Source organism: Uloborus diversus, chromosome 3 (assembly GCF_026930045.1).
Source record: "Uloborus diversus isolate 005 chromosome 3, Udiv.v.3.1, whole genome shotgun sequence".
Lineage (NCBI taxonomy): Eukaryota > Metazoa > Arthropoda > Arachnida > Araneae > Uloboridae > Uloborus > Uloborus diversus.
In genome coordinates, this window is record NC_072733.1 from 168,314,699 (window position 1) to 168,335,531 (window position 20,833).

General features: G+C 32.3%; 1 protein-coding gene across 3 annotated transcripts in view; it reads right to left on the reverse strand.

Annotated features, from left to right (window-relative positions):
* LOC129219266 (protein DEK-like) overlaps nt 1-20,833 on the reverse strand; it is a 79,538-nt gene that overhangs the window by 38,793 nt on the left and 19,912 nt on the right. For all 3 annotated transcript variants that reach the window (XM_054853594.1, XM_054853596.1, XM_054853593.1), the window contains exons 2-4: nt 5,838-6,012; nt 2,582-2,728; nt 2,408-2,484 (exon numbers count right to left, since the gene is read on the reverse strand). In XM_054853594.1, the coding sequence (XP_054709569.1) occupies nt 2,408-2,484; nt 2,582-2,728; nt 5,838-6,012 (399 nt within the window). The remainder of the gene's footprint in view (nt 1-2,407; nt 2,485-2,581; nt 2,729-5,837; nt 6,013-20,833) is intronic.

Consider the following 20,833-nt stretch of genomic DNA (forward strand, 5'->3'; position numbering starts at 1 on the left):
CCAGCAAAGATCCAATCTTATGAAAAATAGATTCAGGAACACAGATTTAGAAGGAGCTGTTGTGCACTGGGATGGGAAATTGCTTTCTGATGTACTTAGTAAAGAAAATATCGAGAGGCTAGCTATTGTCATATCATGTGGCGATGAAGAACAATTGATAGGTGTTCCAATCCTTGAAAACACAGGTCTGATTCAAGCAAAAGTTGTATTTTCAGCAGTAGAAAATTGGGGAGCAGTTGAAAAAAGTTCAGGCAATGTGTTTTGACACTACTTCTGTAAATACTGCGCTCTTTAAGTGAACATGTATTCTGTTAGAACAGTTATTTCAGAAAAATATTCTGTACTTAGCATGTCGCCACCACATTTTTGAAATTATTTTAAAAGCTGTTTTCATTTGCAAAATAGGTTCAGCAACTGGTCCTCAACCAGATATCTTTAAAAAATTTCTGGTTGAATGGTCAGGAATTGATAAGACGCAGTTCAAAGCAGCTTTTGAAGATACAGATATCAGAAATAAAATGAGTAACCCAGACGAAATTTCAGGCTTTCTTTTTGAACAATTAAAACAGCGACAGCCTAGGGATGACTATAAAGAAGTAATTAAGCTTTGTTTAATTTATTTAGGGAGCCTTCATCCAAACAATGCTACTTTTCGAGTACCTGGTGCTTATTCATCACGCCAAATGAATGGCAAAGGCCATATACTCCTTAAAAATATTTCTTTTCAGGGATCAGTTTTCCATAACTGATTTAGAGAAAAAAGGCATTGAAGATATCTGTTTATTCAGTCAATACTTACGTAAAAGCATGGTTTAATGCACACAATCCATCTTTGGCTCCCAATCAAGACCTACACGGCACGACATAAAATAACTAAACATCTGTTGTATCTAAACTCGGAGCAAGTTGCATTTTCCTCTTTTGATAATAGTTTAGAAAAAAGGATCAAAATAAACATGGTTGCAAAATTAAGATCTGAAGCAGGAGGTGATGAAGATGATGGCGATGATAGGGATATTAAAACACAGTTCCATCTAAATGAAGTTAGTATTTTATTGGATAAGAAAGTACACTATTTCGTTTCTCCTAGAACTTTTAATTGTTTTAAGAGATTAGCAATTGATAGATTTTTTAAATGCTGATCCTGATGAATGGTGTGAAAACCAAAATTATATTAAAGCAAAAAATATTGTGCATTGTTTTTGAGTTGTCAATGACACAGCTGAATAGGGTGTAAAATTGATTCAAGACTTCAATTCTTTTTTAACAAAAGACGAAGAGCAACAACAGTTCTTGTTGCAAGTTGTATCTGAATGCAGGCACATTTTTCCAGCTTCATCGAAAGCTACAATAACCAAGCCATTACCACCTTAACTTTTATTTCAAGAGTAATAACATAATGATATCTAATGTAACTGTGTTGTGTAAAGAATAAAATGCATTTGAACTACTATTGTCATTTTACCTTTTTGCTTTCTCTTAAAACTTAACTGGCCCCCCTAGTTGTTCCTTTTATGTAAATAAGCAATTTGTTACATTTAATTATTAATATGCATTCAATTAAAGCCTTTTTAAAGAAAAACATAAAACCAACAAAGAGAAAACGTGTAATTGAAAATCTAATGCTTTTTGGTCTTTGCATGAAATCTCCGTATTGATGATAACCTCTACGACCTGACATGAAAAATATCAAATACCACTCTGTAAATTTTTGTTAAAAAAAAAAGATGAGAGAGCATTTCACAAGAATAAAATTTCCTATAAAATGAGACCAGAGCAAAGTTTCTAGGACGAATAGTTTAAGCTTAAAAGCTGTGACCACCCTATTATGTACACATGAAAGACTAGAAAATTTCTTCATACACAAAAGTAACGTTATTCACACACACTGCAAAATGCAGAAAAAAAAATCAGCCAAATAGTCGGAAAAATAAAAAGAGAAAACTGCCCCCCCCCCCTCCCGAAAATAGTGGATTTGAGGAAGAATCTAATGCCAGCTAATGGAACTAAGTCCATCCACAAAGCAAATGTTTAGTAGCAAGTAATTCGATACTCAAGCCCCACACTTAGCTTCTGAAAAATCTTGCAGGAATTCATGTTAGCTCTGTGAGATACATTACTCATGATAAACTCAAATAATATCTATTTAGCATTAAATTAAATTGGGCATTGTTATGCAAGTCCACTTTGTCCTTGAATTCCCATTTGTATGAGTGAAACCCGGATATCTAAAACTGATTAACGGGGCGAACGGAAGGAGCAGGGGACTTTGGGGTGCCATGCTATTAATACAAAAGAAAGAACTTTTTATGCTAACATTGCATGTGTGTAAATCAATAACTAAAAATCAATCTTTAATATACTCAACTAATTCTTCATAAGAAATGAAAACTTTATAAATACTTACAGCACCCAGTTTGTTGAACAGAATCCTATGCAATGGCCTTAAATCAACTGCCTTGTACTTCTGAATTTGAAACTCAACTGTAAAAAGTTTTAAAACATAGAATTCAAAATTTGTTACCATATGAACAATAATGTCTCAAAAAGGTCAGAGATATATTAAAAAATACTTAATTACTTCTGGGACATTGACCAAGTTTTTGCCCTTTTCCTTCTGGTATCTCCATCTCTTTATCTTTTGGAGTATGAAAGCTCACCTCAAGACGCTCGACTTTTTTACGTGCTCGACATCCTGTGACTTCAACTGGTCTATCCAAAAGACCCACTGCAAATAAAATGAATAAAAAGAATTGACAACAAAAATATGAAACAAATAAAATAAAAGAATAGTGACAAAGAAAGAGTGGTAGTCTAAAACTTATTAACTCTTTTATTTATTAACTATTTACTCTTATATACAGAGATAATTAACTTATTTCTGTATTGCTCAATACAGAGAGCAGGGCTTTCAGTAGACTTTTCCAAAATTTTAGGGGAATTTTAGAACTTTTTGACAAAATTTTAGGAAAATTTTAGGGACATTTTAAGTTACAATCTCTTTTAAACCAGGGTTCATACCCTTCAGGGAGAAAACAATTCAAGCACTTTTCAAGGCAATTTTTTTTTTTCAGGGCAATATCATAAATTTGTACTCTAAAAACATTGTATGCAGATTTCATTTGAATTCAAACAGATAAATAATAGGCAATAATATAAAAAAGTAAAAGAAAACAAAATTGCCTTTTCTACAACAAGAGACACTTTCAGACAGAAGTCAGCACAGTTTGCCACTGTTCAAAAATTGTTTGGTCGTAAAAGGAAAAATATAAGCCTAGCTACTTGAAAAATCAGCTTTCGATTTTTTGAGACACATCAATACACACACACCATAAGAGGACTAAACGAAAAAAGGTTTTGATTGATAAATTAGCCCATCTGAACATGGATTACTAAGAATTATATGTCATTTCTTTTTTTTTTTCCCAAAAATATCTGTTATCATACACTTATATAACACTGTAATGCTCATATTTCATGTAAGCCAGCCAGAGCAGTTCAATATCATTCGCTTCGGCAACATTTACAGTAGCTTCTTTATTTGGTGAATACTGTAAAAGCACTTATTTTAAAGAGACTTTCATTTTCGCATGTGAAATTTTTTGTACAAATCGCAAAAACTTAAGCGTCGCAAACTACTTTTGTTTTTCAACTTTCTGCCATTAATTTTGTTCATATAAAATTCATGAAATTTCAAAATTGCGAAGTCACCGATATCGTCATTTTCGTGAAAATAAGTGCTTCTACAGTTTAGGAACAATAATCTGATCGAAATCTAGAATGTTCATCCACGGGGCATTCTCTGCAGCTAGAAAAAACAAAGGAGTTAATAAATTTACTGTTATTGCTAATTCATATACTTTTATTTTTAAGCCAAGCTCTATTCAATGCAAATATTGGCAAAATATGAAAATTATGATGGCAAACAAACTAGTGGCATCAAACAAATATAACGTATGGTGTCAAAATGATATGCCTGAGGTCAACTCTTATTTTTATGAGTCTTATTTCTCATTGCATCCGCTGATGTACTTGCATAAGATTTGTGCCAGTCAAATTTGTTTAAACCTTGATTTTTTTTTTAAAGTTTATTTAAAAGTTGTTTCCAGAAATCGCCACAAACTACTAATTTTTTGTATTGCACTACTTAATACACTATTTTTTTTAAGTAGAGCACTACACTACAAACTACTAAAAAATGCAGCTACTACAGTAGAGTCGCTACTTGTAGCATGCTACTTCCAACCACTGGTTCGGATTGTCTGATGTTTTGGATTTCTGAGCTCCAGATTGCTGGGTTCTACTGTAAATGAATAGATTTTCTTTAACACAGTGCTTTAAAATGCATAAAAACATTTCTTAAATGACCCTTCAAGAAATGTTAAATACTTTTATTAGTTAAAATTTTGTTTAAAAGAACCAGGTTTTTAGAATTTTTGTTAAAATTAGGAGATTAAGAGATATTTTGGTGGTTTTTTACGCTTTAGTAAGAATAAGTGAACTCCCAAAAGAAGATGCAGTAGGAATTTTTCTAAAAAATAAAAGAAAAAAGTAGTTATGGATTATTAACCAGAAATGGCCACCAGTTTCTGGCTATATTTCCTACCATAGCCCCTCTACTAGAGTTCAATCTTGGCTTTATCATTCAACAAAATCAGTTTTTAATATTTTTTAGAGAAAAATATTTTTTTAACTATAAACATTTTAATTTAAGGTATTGAAATTGAGAATGTAAATGTTAAAATTAGGTTTGTTTGTAAAGTAAATATTTACAGCAGAGAGATTCTAAGTTTTACTTATATGGTAGAATATACTTTTCACAGCAAGAATTTAAAATAAATAAATATATAATTGTTTATCCTTTTTCCTTGCATTGGATCTCATAATTTGATTTTAAAAACTTCATAATACTAATTCAGGATTTAAAAAAAAAAAAAGCTTGAAGTTGCTTTATTTAATCATGAAATTCCAAAAAACTTTACAGGCTGTAAAGCCTAACCTAAACTATTAGAGATTTACCATAAATATTTTGAACGCTTTCTTAAATACATAAAAAAATGCAACCATGCCAAGTTTCAATACAATCCAAGGCTGAGAGTTGAACCACATTTTTTTTTTTTTTAGTCTTTTGTTTTTTTTTCTAAAATAAATTTAAGAAATAAAAATATTTTTGAAATAATGAATAAAACAAACAGATATAAAGTAGCATATGGGATAAAAACCTACCAACATTTAAAATGATTAAAATATTTGCAGGATACAAAAAGGTTGAAATCTCAAACAAGGCATGCAATTTACAGCGAAACGTGTTTGACGTCCTTGACATGTCTCCCAAACATAAATTTTTGGCAGATATCATGGAGGATGAAGATATGAGGGGGTGAAATAGAAAAAATAAGAAAATGGGAAAACTTGATATAGTTTTTAAAAATTAAGGAAACTTCCAGAAAATAAAGATTTTTTCAGGGTTTTTAAGAACTTTAATTTTACTTGATGAAATTAAATGATTCTTAAGGATTTTTTAAGGAAGGACAAGCCCTGCTGTACTTTCCAGGTTATTATGGAATTTTTCAAAATTCCCTGTTTCTTCAGGCTGTGCTATGAAAATATTCGAGAATGGGTTGTCATTCGACAACCCATTCTCGAATATTTTATTGAAAAAAAAAATCAACTCCTGGTGACACCTATTAAGGGAAATTACTACTAAAAATGATATTAGAATAATTGGGTTACTGTTGGATGGCTTACTCTAGTTATAACCCTACGGCCCCCTAGGAAGAATAATGTATAAAAAACATATTGTCAACAATGGAATAATTTGAAATTGAAACACTGACTTGTTTCTTCATCATCCTCATCCTCTTCTTCACTTTCTTTTCCACTTTCCTCTTTTCCACTGTCAACATCTTCCTTGACATCTTTTTCCGCATCATTTTTATCACTATCTTTGGGAGATTCCTGGGCAGCTTTTCCCTCAACTTTTGAAGAATCATCTTCTTTGACTTCAGGAGGCTAAAATAATACAATTTATTACAATTAGGAATGACTTATCCTGAAGACTGTCTTTATTAAGACTTTTATTTTCAGACTAAAAAAAGGCATAAATTCAAATTTAAGGTCTAATACAGGCTAATTGTAATGTTTTTCGATTAAAAAAAAAATTTGATCGATGACTTGGAAAAAGAAAGACTAATCAAAAGACTACTGCCCTGGGCAGGTTACCTGCATATACAAGGGTGAACCCAGCTTCTGGAGCAAGGGCGGTCATTATCGGAACAGGGCGTCTTAAGTACAATTTTTGGATTTAAACAGTAAATATTCGACCCAAATATAGTTTTAGGCTATATTTGGTCGCTTGCTTAAGCGGTATCATGACTAGTGATGTAAAACACCCGGGATTTATTTATTTCTAAGGATAAATACCCACGGGTTCATACTCTATTTGGATGAAAAAATTCCATGACTTTTCCAATACTTTTTCATGACTTTGTAAAAATGTTCATGACTTTGTTACATGAAGAGAATAGTACAATTAAATATCAAGCCTGTTAATTTTTTTTTTAAATCAGCATTAGCAAAACTTTTACGTGCATGCCACCACCTCACTGAAGCACTTACTTGTGATTGAAAAAATATCAGTGTTCACCATAAAAACTAAGCTATTATTTGTCTTCATCATATAAATTTATACAGTGAATGAAATATAATGATGTTTAATGTCTAACTTTTTTTTTTTTTTGTAAACAGGCAGAATGATAATGAATGGGACAAAGGTTGAATGATTCATTAATACTTTTCAATAAATTTGCTTCAAAAGTTGCCTTTTAGTGTCAACAATGCATTCATCCACATAACTTGACAGTATTTTGGTTCTTTAAAGCAAAGCCACATTCTGTAGTAAATTAATGTTTCTAAGTCAGATATTTATTTTTTAAAAAAATCAGTAGTGACTAAATCTTCTGATTTAAATGTACTTATTTACTTATTTGCACATATTACAATGCATACAAATTAATAGGTTTTAAAATTCTAGAACATAGTGGATTCCCAACATTGAGTTTTGTGGGCCGTATGTTGGGCACTACTGTTTTAGAGTATTAGAATTCCCCTATTTCTGTATGTTATCACCTGACTAAAGATCTTTATTTTTTAAAACCTCCAACAAATTAATTTAATAATATAGTTTTTACGAGTGGTGGAAACGAACTTGAATGCAATTGAATTGCATTTTTGAGTGGGCATGGTAAAATCAAGAATGTGCAAGTTTGCTACTACAGAATAAAAAATGTAAGAAGTGTTGAAAATAGTGGTAAATTCAAAATGAGTGATGTGCAAGCAATAAACTCACATTGCAAAAAAAGATGAACGGCTGCAACATAAGTGGATGCAATGAGATTTCAAAACTTAAGATTCGTTTTTGGGATCGTTCAATTTTCCAGTTTTAATAGCTTTTATGTGCAATAATGCGCTCAATCCACAAAAAAGTGGACATGAGGATGAAAATTTAAATTTTGTTGAGTATGGTTGAAATTTTTCACATAGAATGTGAAAAGTGTACTAGTTCATATTTTACAAAAAAAGAATTAAATTTGTCTCAATAACATACTTGTTTTAATTAATAAAGTGGGACTATGTCTGTGTAAAAAAGACTGAATCAAAAATGCTTATGTTTCATGGTCTCATGCAGCTCAACAAATAATTCTACAACTCTCTAAATTTACACACATAATCTGACATATATTACTGAGGGTTTTTGCCCAAAGAGAAGTGTTTACTAATCTTCGTTACAAAAGGGAAGCATATTTAATTATTCTCAATTACTATGTCACACCCGCAACAAAAAGATACATTTATATTTTCGGAGAAAAATTTATTTGCCTGTAAGTCATGAAACTTAGTATTCAAAAATAATTCATTGAGGTACTTTCAATAACAGACATAAAAATAATTAATTAATATTTTAATTAAAGTTATTAAGCATTGCGGGTGTGACATGTTCCTGTTGCGGGTGTGACATCATACTAAAGTCACACCCGCAACATATTTTAAAATTGAACACAAATGTAATGTTTAAGAAATTTATTAAACAATAATATGCTGGATTATATTTAGATGACAAAACTATTTCCTTTGATTTAGTTGTGGGAACCCTAGTTTATAAATCAAAATTAACATAGTGTGTGCAAATTTATTCATTTTAGATTGATAAATTTTTACTTCTATGTGCAAGAAAATAATATGTTTGTAAATCATAAGACAAAGAATATAATTTATATTGTACCTATAATGTTTTTATTGAAATTAAATTAATAGTTTCCAAACAATATTATGTTTACTATTATTATTTTAAAAATAAATACAATATTCAGTGTGGATTGTTTTCTCTCTTTTAATTCAAATAGTATAAAAGTAAGGAATTAGAATACTTAAAATTGCTATTAAAGTTTACTAAGATAGAATAAATTGTATTTAGGCAAAGTTTGAAACGAATTAAAATTTTAATGAATTTCAATTGCAATTAATGAATTTCAATTGTAAATAAGGAATTCCAATTGTAAATCCAGCTCCAAGAACAATACAAAATACAGAATCAGTGCTCATGTTATTCCTATTAATGAAGTTACAGTTGGTATAGCACTAACTTCAGAAAATGCAGATGAGAGAATTTGCTGCCACATCATTCTGATAAAAATATACTGGGATCTGTTACTTACACAATTGCAGTTGAAATTTTTATCGAAGTAGTTTTGTTCACAAATAAAGCAAATAGATGACGATGATATACAAATAGAGTATCTGAGGAAAAGTTCAGTGAATAAGTATATTTGGCCAAATCAGCCATGATGCATGTATCCGGGAGAAACAAAATATTATTTAAAAAAATGACAACTCCAAGAAATGAAATTTGTTTTCTACATTACTCTTTTGATATTACAGTCAAACTTGCTTAAACGAGCCCTGATTTAGCAAGAACCCGCATGTAGGAAAGTAATTGGAACAATTTGGTTGGTACAATGTTAAGTGGGAGCACAGCTTCTTTTTAACGAGCAAAACCCGCTTACAATGTGTGCGATTTTATTTTTGTGTGTGTGTGTGTTTTTCATAAAATTGCTGTTGAGTTACAGTTCAGCTTTTCTTTCCTTGGAAAAATTCCTTTAAAATTTAAAAGTCGGTTGAAAGTTAGTAATGAATAAGAAATCTTTAGAACAAGTGACAACCATCTTTTTTTTTTTGTAATTTGTGGAGTAAAGTAGCATTTTAAATATTATACATTTTTTTTTTTTTTGTGTGTTATCTCTTCCAAGTATAATGTAGCTCAAATTCAAGCTAATGCAGCAGAAAGAAATAATAATAAAAGAAATAACGACAATGACAAATATGAATATACACAACCCTCAACATACCCTATGGCTCTAGATGTTACGAAAAATGTGGGGAGCACATGACGAATCTTCTCTCTTTGGGACATAAATATTCCTTAAGAACAATAACAAAGAAAAAGAAGATATAAAAAGATAAGTCAAATTAAACTACTTATCCAACTTCTGTGTACAGAAAAAAATGTGGTTTTTTTTTTACGAGGGATTATTTATATTTTTTTTTACAAACTCGTTTTTCATGAGTACTTATACAAATACAAATGTGACGACCAGCAACAGGCTCTGGGCCCAGCTAGGCTGGTCCTAGTCAATTAATTAGTCCCCAATGAAGATCAATGGCCCTCTTAAAGCTATCCACTCCCTTGCTCATTACCGCCTCTTCTGGTAAGCTATTCCAAGTGCCCACGACCCGGCTAAAGTAATAGTTTTTCCTGATTTCCAAGTTAGCCTGAGATTTAAATAGCTTAAAACAATGACCCCTTGTCCTGCTTTCCCCGCAAAAATTTAATCCATTTACATCTTTCATTTTGATAAATTTAAATAACTGAATCATGTCCCCTCTGACTCTCCTTTGCTCCAGGCTATACATGTTAAGCCTATTAAGTCTGGTATCATAATCTAAATCTGAGAGTCCCTTTACTAATTTAGTTACCCTTCTTTGAACCCTTTCCAATACAAAAATATCTTTCTTCAGATAAGGCGACCAAAACTGAACAGCATACTCCAAATGAGGTCTTACTAAACTCCTATATAAAGGAAGAAGAACTTTCTTAGATTTGTTTGAAATAGATCTATTGATGAACCCAAGCATTTTGTTGGCTTTGTTACTAGCAATACTGCACTGTTGATTAAACTTGAAGTCCTGATTTATAAAGACACCCAGATCCATAACATTTTCTGCCTGATTTATGACTGAACCCTGTAAACGATATCTCATACGCTTATTTCCATGACCTAAATGTAGCACTTGACATTTCCCTACATTAACTGCCATACCCCATTTATCTGCCCAATTAGTAATGTGATCTAAATCCTCTTGCAGCTGTTTTACTTGTTCTTCATTTTCGACAATCCCCATAACTTTTACATCGTCAGCAAAACAATTCATGCTTCCAGAAATATTTTCATTGATGTCATTCATAAATATAATAAACAAAAGAGGCCCTAAAACTGATCCCTGAGGAACCCCACTTAAAACATCACTCCAATTAACTTGGTTGTAACAAACAAATATTTCAGAGCTTTTTTGCTTGTTAAAGGCAAGTTCAACTGTATTAATGTATTTATTAATTAGTTAGCTTCAAAAACTCTGCTTTGTAAGCGTTAGTGTAAGGCATTACTAAAGTTTTAATTACAATAGTCAGACAAGTCACACCCGCAACGACAATTTTGAGAAATTACTACTAAAGAAAGAATTGAGTGTATAATTTAATTTTTCCATAGAATAATTACTCGAATACTATTGTACAACATAAAAAAAACCAGTTCAATCCATTGATATAATTCACAGAGTTTTGAGTTTTTTCACAAAGAGATGAAAATGCATGTCCTTTTTATGTCACACCCCGCAACGGGTGGAAATTAATTTTTTTAAAAATAAATAAAATATCAGCTAACTTGCAAATTTGTATGAATGTGTAGGCAAGTGGTCTACATTGAAATCTATAAAAATTTAAACCAAAGCTCTAAAATATTTTAGCTGGTGGCTGATTTAGTTTGTGTAAATGTCACACCCGCAACTTTGGATTGGGCGAATGTTATATCACTCAAGAGTTTTAATGCTCTTTTAGCTACTGTTCCTTTCTCTTTGCCCAGGACATTTTCCCATGACCTTAAATAAATTTTCATGACTGAATGAAAATTAAAATTTTCCACGACTCTTCCAAGCCTGAAATTTGATTTTTTTCCCCCCCATGACTTTCAAGGATTTCCATCACCCGTACAAACCCTTTACCCAGGATATATACCAGGCAAGGTTCATACTCTTCTAGGCAAAATAAATTTCAAGAGTTTTTTCAGAAGTCAAAAGCAAGATTTTCAGGAATAATCACATAAGGCTTATTTTAACAGAACATTAGTATCAATAGTGTTTTTTTTTTTTTTTACCTTGCCTCAAAGTTCTTTTTTTTTTATATATAAAGGAAAAAAGTATTATATTTTAAAATTATATAAAAACATGACAAATAGTAATTCTTCCTTTCACACTATTTAATCAAAAAAAAAAAAAAAAAGAGTTGCACTTCAATGAGATTCAAAATTTTGGTAATAACAGGAATACACAAAATATTAACAAAGTAAAATGATATTTTCTCTTCCTCCCAAAAAATTGCCATCTCCACCAAACATCAATCCTGGAAAGAAATCTCCCTTCACAGGGTTTCTGCTATGGTCGCATTTTTTCGCAAAATTAAATACTAACTAAAAAACGAAAATTAAGCAAGTCATTTTTGCTTTTTTGCTCAAATAAAAAATTAAACAAAGCACGATCCGAGAGAGGATGCCAGCATGGCAAAGCTTAATCTTTGTAAAATTTCTTAGCTAGGATGTTAAAATTACTATTAAGTTCAACAGCCCTTAGTCTTAATGAGCATTATGTCTCCAACGTATTGCATGCATTGGGGGAGTGGACTTTCAAAAGTAAAACTTGTGTTCTCTCAATAATAAGCACAAACCTTTTTTTTATTTCAAATTAAAAATAAATACAGCTACTGCATATTTATTTCTTTAAAGATGTCATGATAGCTACTGCATATTTATTTTGTTAAGGATGTCACGGCTGAACTTTGAATTTAGTTCTCAACTTCAGAGTAGATAAAGCAAACCAAGGCATTTAGAAAGATATTTGAACCCCTGACATTTTAGCATTTTGCTAAAGCTTTTATTTCAATTTTAACTTTTTTGCTAAAGATCTTTTTAACTCAGCTTAAACCCTGTCCCCTCACTGAAAAATTTGAATTACAGTCCCCTAAATTTTCAAATGCTTATGCAGTTAGATCATTCCACGTTAAATTGCCAAATTGAAATAGTCGGCCGTGCTGTCATCTCTCAGATTTTATGCATTATTTTTTTACGAATAGATACTTTCGAGATAAGATCAAATAATTTTTTGAGATTTTTGTAATGAGAACTAAATTTTGGAGATTTTTTTCAAAAATTCAATTTTCTATCACTTTTTGGAGTCACCTCTTTAGTAACAATTTAGGAAAATCTCATTGTCATTCTACGCCAACTGAAACCACAGCATGGTTTTTTAAACTAAAAGCAATACCCTTCTGTTTGATATTATTTTGATGGTAATTTATAGAAGTTTTTGGATTAAATGGCTGTTTTTGACAGACATGCATAGTTATATTTAAAATGTGAGATGAATAAGAAGCATTTCTTATTTTGATTTTCACTTTTAAAATTTTGGTTTTAAGAAACAGCAATAACTGTTTAAAATATAGTGATTTTTCAAAAAAAAAAAAAAAGTTTTATTTTATACATGAAGGTTCATCGTATCTGAGTATATGTGTGCAGTTATTTTCTTCATTTTTATTTAAGTTAAAAAGCCTTCCAGAGATTAATTTCTCCCCTCTGTTACAAAGTTTTTAAATAAGTTTACTTTATACAAAATATTAAAGAGCTTCAAACTTAGAGGGGACATGGATGTGTAACAGAGGTGACACAGCTGGAACTTCAATATTGAAATTTCAAACAATGGCAATGCTATGATTGGACTACTTTTGCCTAGGCAAGTGACCCTATACCATTGGTTTTGTAATATTTTTACCAACATTTTTTTATATAACTTATGTGGAAACTCGATGAGGGTAAATTATTCATTTTTGGGCACCTTTTAGCCCCTAGCAACCCAGAGATCGGAAAAAGGTAGGTAACCTTGTTCAGGGTTCATACTCTATTCGGATGAAAAAATTCCATGACTTTTCCAAGACTTTTTCATGACTTCATAAACAAATTTCATGACCTTGTTACATGAAGAGACTAGTACTATTTAATTTCAAACTCAAATTTTTTTTGGAAATGAGCATTAGCGAAACTTCTACGTGAATGCTTCTACCTCATCAAAACTTACTTGTGATTGAAAAATATCAGTGTACACCTAAAAACTAAACTATTCTTATTTGTCTTCATCATATAACTTTTAGTAAAGTTAGTAAAACTACAGTGAATGAAATATAACGGTTCTTAAATGTCTAATAATCTTTATAAACAGGTAGAATGATAATGAATGGGACAAAGGTTGAATGAGTCATTACTAAGTTACCTTCAAATGCAAAGCATCAGCAGTGCATTTAAGCATACACATAGCTTGACAGTACTTTGATTCATTAAAGAAAAACCATTCTTTAGTAAATTCACGTTTCTAAACCAAATATTTACATTAAAAAAAAAGAAAGAAATACATTCAGTAGCGAATAAATCTTCTGATTCAAATGTACTTGTTTACTTATTTGCACATTTTCAAATACATATAAATTAGTACGTTCAGAAATTCCTGAACATAGGGTTTGATTCCTGACATTGAACGTAGCAGTGGCTCGCATGAATTAGTTCTGCGGGCCGTATGTTGGGCAATACTGTTTTAGAGTATTAGAATACTCCTATTCCTGTGTTTTATCACCTAACCAAAGATCTTCATTTTCTAAAACTATCAACAAGTTGAGATAAACTCTGATAAATTTAGTAATAAAGTTTTTACAACTGATGGAAACAAACTCGGATGCAATTGAATTGCATTTTTTAAGTGGGCGTGGCAAAATTAAGAATGTGCAAGTTCACTACTACAGAATATAAAAGTCTTGAAAATAATGGTTAATGCAAAATGAGTGATGTCCAAGCAGTAAAATCACATTGCAAAAAAAGACGAGCGGCTACTACAGAAGTGGATATAATGAGATTTCAAAATTCAGAATTGTTTTTGGGATCGATCAATTTTCCAGTTTTAATATGTAAGACTGTTAAATCACTCAATATATCTGATGCTCTTTTAGCAACTGTTACTTAACTTACTAGTTAGCAAGCTTAACTCTTTGGCCAGGACATTTTTTCATGACTTTAAATAATTTTCCATGACTTTGAACAAAAATTTCATTTTTCCATGACTTTTCCAGGTCTGAAATTCGTTAAATTTTTTTCCATGACTTTCCAGGATTTCCATGACCCGTACGAACCCTGCTTGTTTGGCGGGAAGCTTTTTGCTCACCAAGCAACCACTTCACTTTGAAAAGCTTCCCGCCAAACAGGATAAACAATTTAAAAGATCTATAAATATTTCTGAGGAGTTGAAGGTGGAAGGAGGTTCTAATGGAAGTAGCTGTGATGAAAAAGGAAAAGAGGGAGGATGATAGTTTGGTAAATACTTGGCGGACAAACTAGATATCATAACTTTTTATGGCTGAGGGTTTTTGGGTTTAGGATGCAGGTTTTTTTTCGTGCGGAAAAGTTAAATGTTTTCTTGGCGGGGAAATTTTTACAGCAGGGTTGTTTTTGATGAGATATGACATGTTTTTGCATTGATATTATTACTTTGTCTGTATTTTTAGAATTGAGAACTTCAAGTCAGAAAATTTTCAATTGAAACAACGCTGTTTTGTGTTTTTAAGGAACAATAATGGCTAGCCTAATTTTACGTCAACTTATTTTCTGACTATTAAGATTTTATGTTCATTTTGCGAGAATTGGGCGGTTTAAATTTTATTGCAATCCTTGTATCCTCTCTGTTGCAAAGAAAACTTCTTGGATAATAAAATACTATATTTTAAATTATATTGTTTTCGAGTATTTTACAACTTTGCTGCAATAAATTCTATTATAGCTTCTTAATTTGAGATTATTCAACATTTTCATGAAGGTTTCTTCAAATGTTTTACAGCTTGAGAGCTATTTTAATCTAGCTTTTCACTTTTTGTTTCATTACATTTTTTCTTAAATCATGGATTATTTTATGTTTTATGGGATAATTTTAATTGTTTGGTGATTTATCTTTTTCTTGATAGAAGTCTTTGTCTTCTTTAATACCTAGTTTTGTTTAAAAGTTCATTTAAAAAACAAAATAACACACGTTATCACCAAGCAAAAAAAAAAACTAAGCCATTAAATATTTTAAATTTGAATGTGTCATAAGATCTATACAACTTTACTCGATGTCAAATCGCAGATATCCCAAATTTGCCATAGCGAATGCGCCTGTTGTGCGCCCCGGTAGCAGAAACTGCGAGAAGTGAGACGTGCGTCGCAGATTTTTCAGCGACCTGCAGACAATTTTATAAAAGAACAAAAAGAAAGAAAGAAAAAAAAAATTAACTCTAATTTGAATTCCGAAACTTTGAATTCAAATTATGTTTTTCACAATCACGAGTTGCAACAAGACTCTACTGGTTAGAGTTATTATTTCTAGAAATGGCTCCCCCGCCCAAGCATGTCCCTCCTCCTGGGTGCTTATGTGTACATAGTTGTGTGCGCGTGTGTGTAGGCTTACGTGTGTGCATGTAGGCGTGTGTATGTGTGTAAAGGCGTGCGCGCGTAGGCGACTGTGTATGAGCATGCCTGTGTAGGACATGGATGCCACCGCCCAGCAAAAGTGGATTCCGGGGGACAGTGCTCAGGACCAGCCGCACCGCCGCCGGTGGACGGTGGTGCTGCAGGCCTGGTCCAAGCTGAAAAAGGAACCGGAACATGAAGTGAGAACAATAAGCAATCGTGATTCTCAATAAATAAAAGACAAAAAATTAAATTCCATTTGGCAAAAATCGTTTAGAGATTGTTTTTTGGCCGGAAAGGCGATGGATCATTTCAGCTAGAAACATAGTCGCCATATTTGGTCATTCACAAGATCGAAGTAGATAAGATGCTTAAGTGTTCAAAAACAAAGCAGAATTGGATGTGTTATTTAACTGCAAACGGATGAAAATAACTTGAAACGTGCAGCAAATCGTTTTTTTTAGTAATTTTCTTGAGGAATGAAAAATTTTATATTTAAAATTTCACCTTATCTTCATTGCTTTGGACGCAAAAGTGCTAAAAGCTTTTCAACTAAAACGTAACCTCATGAGGATTTTTATTTTAAAATTATTTTTTTGCCACAAATTCAAAAATTTATATCTTAATTTTCGGCGTAGTTGCCATGTTTGGTCATTCCTAAGATGTTGATATGCAAACACTTTAAGTGCCTACTTTTTCATAAACAGAATTGGATGTTTATTTCAATGCAAACTGTTGAAAATTATACAAAATGTGCCATTTTTTTCGGATGATTATTAATTATTGTCTTATAAAGTGCAAAATTTTATCTTAGAATAATATCTTACCTAAAAGTGCTAAAAACTGACTATTTCATTTAAATCGTAGTTTTTTAAGGATTTTGAATTTATTTCTGCTTTTATGTGACAAATTCAAAAATCTAATTAGAATCACGCCTTTTTCGCGCAGACGCCATGTTTGGTCATTCGCAAGATGGAAATAGACGAGACTATTACTTGTCTAAGTTTCCAAAAACAGAATTTTATGTTATCTTTAATACAAACTATTGAAGATTACATAAAATGTACAATAAATCATGTTTCTTTTTAAATGATTTTCTTAAAAAATGTGAATTATTACCTGCGCAATTGCATTTCCTTTGGAAGCTTGGCTATAAACTAAAACATTTATCTAAAATGCAGTTTCCTGCAACTTCTCATGGATTAACTTATTTATTTATTGATTTAAAAAAAATTAAAAACATATTTTAACTTAAATTTTCCACACTTAAATAAATATGTAATGAATAATTGCTTTTCATTGTGCGCAGAGTTCTATTTATTTTTATGAAAGTAGTGAAAAAAACTGCCCCCCCCCCCCTTTTTATACTTTAAAACTTGGCGACAGTGGTGGCCACTAAGGTTTTCAGGTCTAATGGCCACTGGCCAGTTGGAAAATTTCTGAATCTTGACCTTTACTTGTGTATTTTATGAAAACTCAAAATAAAACTGATAATAATGCTGCAGATTATTTTCAACTGCCCAAAATAATGTCGCAGACTGGATAGAAAGTTTCTGCTACTGGGTTGCGCGCGGACTAAACTCATTAAAAGTCTTGCTTGAATTAATTGCAAAAACTTTTTCAGCTAACAAATTACTGCAAAGCACGGATATCCACACACATATTTCATATATTTTCAATTCATTATGTGTTGTTTGTGAAAAATCCATTAATTTAGAAAATAAGCAAACCAATGAAAAAGTGCTATTTTTCGATTTCAATTAAAAAGTTATATGCGCCGTATTCATATGCGTACAGTTTCATATAATTTGTCACGTAAAATATTGTAATCACTTAACCCCAGTTTCGCGCCGAGATTTAAAATTTCTTCCCTCCATAAGTATAACAAAACTGAAAAACAGTGGGAAGGAAATTTTGTATCGGCAAAACTTTGGGGGGGGGGGGAGGACAGCATTCTAATCTCATTCATTAATTTGTTTCTCTGCTTAAGTATAAACAAACAACATAGAATCTGAAAACAGAAAGCCCAATGAGCTAAGTCTGCGCGCATGCGCAGTCGCTGTGGCAAATTTGTGATATCCGCGATTTAAGGTCTAGTTGCAACTGTTGGATATGTTTTAGTCTTGATTGAATTTCATTTCCGAAGACTACTTTGGAATAACTGTTAGATCTGTTCTAACCTTGCAATTGCAGTCCGAGATAAACAAACCTTATGAGCTGAGAGTAAGTACATAAGAATTTAGGGAAAATTAGTGCAGGGATAGAAGTGACATTTGCCAACAAAAATATAGGAAAATATAGGAATTTTCTGAAAAAAATATAGGAATTCGATGGAAAATATAGGAATTTTTTGCAAACAATATAGGAATTTTTCGAAATAATATAGGAACATTTTGAAAATAAAAAAAAGAGGACATACAGGAATTTTTATAACAAGGCAGGCCAGTAGGACATTTTTTTTTTCAAAATGCAATACAGTCGAACCTGTCTATCTCGAATTTTACGGCACATAAGAAAAATTTGAGATATGGAGGCTTTGAGATACAGAAGTTTTGAAAAAAGTTCTAAAAATAAGTAATTGGAGCAATGACTCGAAAGTAAAACTTTGGGAGCAATTTTACTAATCAACAATGTCCCCTTCCTCTCAGTTTCGGATTGGATTTCATTGCTGGAAAACTTGCTTTTTGTACATAAAGTTTTAATTCTGGAGGATTATGTGACTGCTAATATTAAGAAAAGTGCTTTCTGTCTCCAAATTCCAGTCAATAAAGATTGTTGTGGATGGAATTCAAGAAAGACACTTAAGTCGAAATTCGAGTTATGCAGGTTTTCAGAAAATTTCATTCAAGACAAATATGGGGGAAAACATTGAATTAATACTTTATGTGCAGGGAAAATGAAAAACTTCGACACAGAGAGGTTTCGACTGCACTACTATTTGATTAAAAACATGTAATAACACTACCTGACATAAGTGCAATACATATGCATAAATAAGTCTAAAAATACAATTCTGCCTTGTTCTTAGAATTTTAAGCACTTAAGCATCTTGTCTGATTCCATCCCGTGAATGACCAAATATGGCGACTATGTTTCACACGTAGCTGCTGGTCCGGTAGCTTTCCGGTTGGAAAAAAAATGATAACTCCAGATTTACCCTATTATGTTGTTTGTATATTTATTTTGTGAATGAGCTGCTTTTGAATGTGGAATTTTGTGAATGGGGCCGCTTTTACGATGCGTAAATTTGTGAAGGGGCCGCAAAGCGGACCCAATTTGTGTCTGGAACGACCCCAAAGTGTGCATGTCTTTCCGACTTCCTCAATTCTTTTAAAATCGAGAACAGCTTTGCGTATTCTTTTTTGAAAACTTGGCTGTGCGGCCTCTTCGGAGGCATTATTAAAATGAACGTTTAGTTGATACGCGAACTGCAGCACCTACATTCCACACAATTAAAACCAAAACAATCAAAGTTGAGGTGAGCTATCCCGCAAGTAGCAATAATTGCAACCGTAGCCAAACGCAAAGTTCCGAAAAAAGAAAAAAAATCGTGCGTGTGGAGACCTGAAACGGTAAGTGGCCGGAGAGCCCTTCCTAGAATGACATCATCAAAACCTACACAGCCCATGCGCCCATCATGATCGCCCAAGTTCATCGACGCCGAGTTCGAAAGTGAAGTTTTGAGGACTTGCGCAGGAGCTTCATGGGCTCAGAATTGAGCTGCAGAGACGAGCTAAAGTCAAACGCTGCTCCGCTCAGGAAGAAACACGGTACAGGGCACTCAACACATTTTAGCTTTAGAAAAGGAAGGAGACCATTTTCAATTAAAAAGAGGACTAAAGAGGACCAGTTAGGATTAAAAAGATGACCTTGGGAGGACCATTCATTTAATTTCAAGGAAGCACCAAAAGGCAAATTAGCTGCCTGCTGCTAAATCCATGAAGATAATTTGTTAATTAACCATAATACTGAGATTTTTAATGATACAATTCCTTTATCTTCTGCACAACTGTTCTTTTTATCCATTGAATAATAATATTATTTACACAAACATTTGAATGGGAGGGGGGGGGGGTTGCTGGTAGTCCCACAGAAGGATAGATGAAGCTGTGCTTCATCTTTCCTTAGTTTAAAATTATTTTTGTGTTTTTCTGTCTTGTAATGCTTCTTAATAGCATTATACCCTTCACAACCGATATGAATCTATCACACACCAAACAGATCTACTGTATTCAAAGTTTTCCTAAAAATGTCTGAAATGCTCAATCACAAAGGGAAGCAGATCACATGAGGCTTAGTTTTGCAATTTTCATATTCAAAGTATATTTTCAAGAATCATAAAGCTTACATTAAAAAATTACTCCATGATTGCAGGGCCATGAGTGCTTTGAACTTTTATGGGGGGAACAAATCCCCCCTTAGCAGGCATCATGCCGCCTGCCTTGTCTAGTGGTCAGAGAAGTCTGACTGCGACAGGAAGGTCCGGGTTCAAATCCCGGCTCGGGCATGGACGTATTTTCTTTTGTCCTTTCTTTGTGTGAATCTAATGTTATGCTGTGAATAATTGCCTACCCTATAAACTGGTCCTTATGACATGTGTGTACTGTGGAAGTCGGACTTCACACCAAATGACAGTGCGGTTGGAAAAATGAAGCAGCGCACCCCAAATTGCCAGCCTAGCTGGCACATGAGAACAACAGCAGGCATCATGACAATGAAATGTACACAAATTCAACTTGATGAAATTACATACTTCAACTTTGTTTCAAATACAAATGCTACTTGAAAATGCTATGTACTCAATTATTTAAATTTAATATCCCCCCCCCCCCCCCCACACACAAAAAAACAGTAATAAACGAAAATAAGCAAAGAATAATCAAAATTAAGTTTGAAAAACTAAATAAACTCGAATTAAACACAAAAATTATTAATTTTTTAGTTATTTAAATAAAAGTTAAAACGTATCA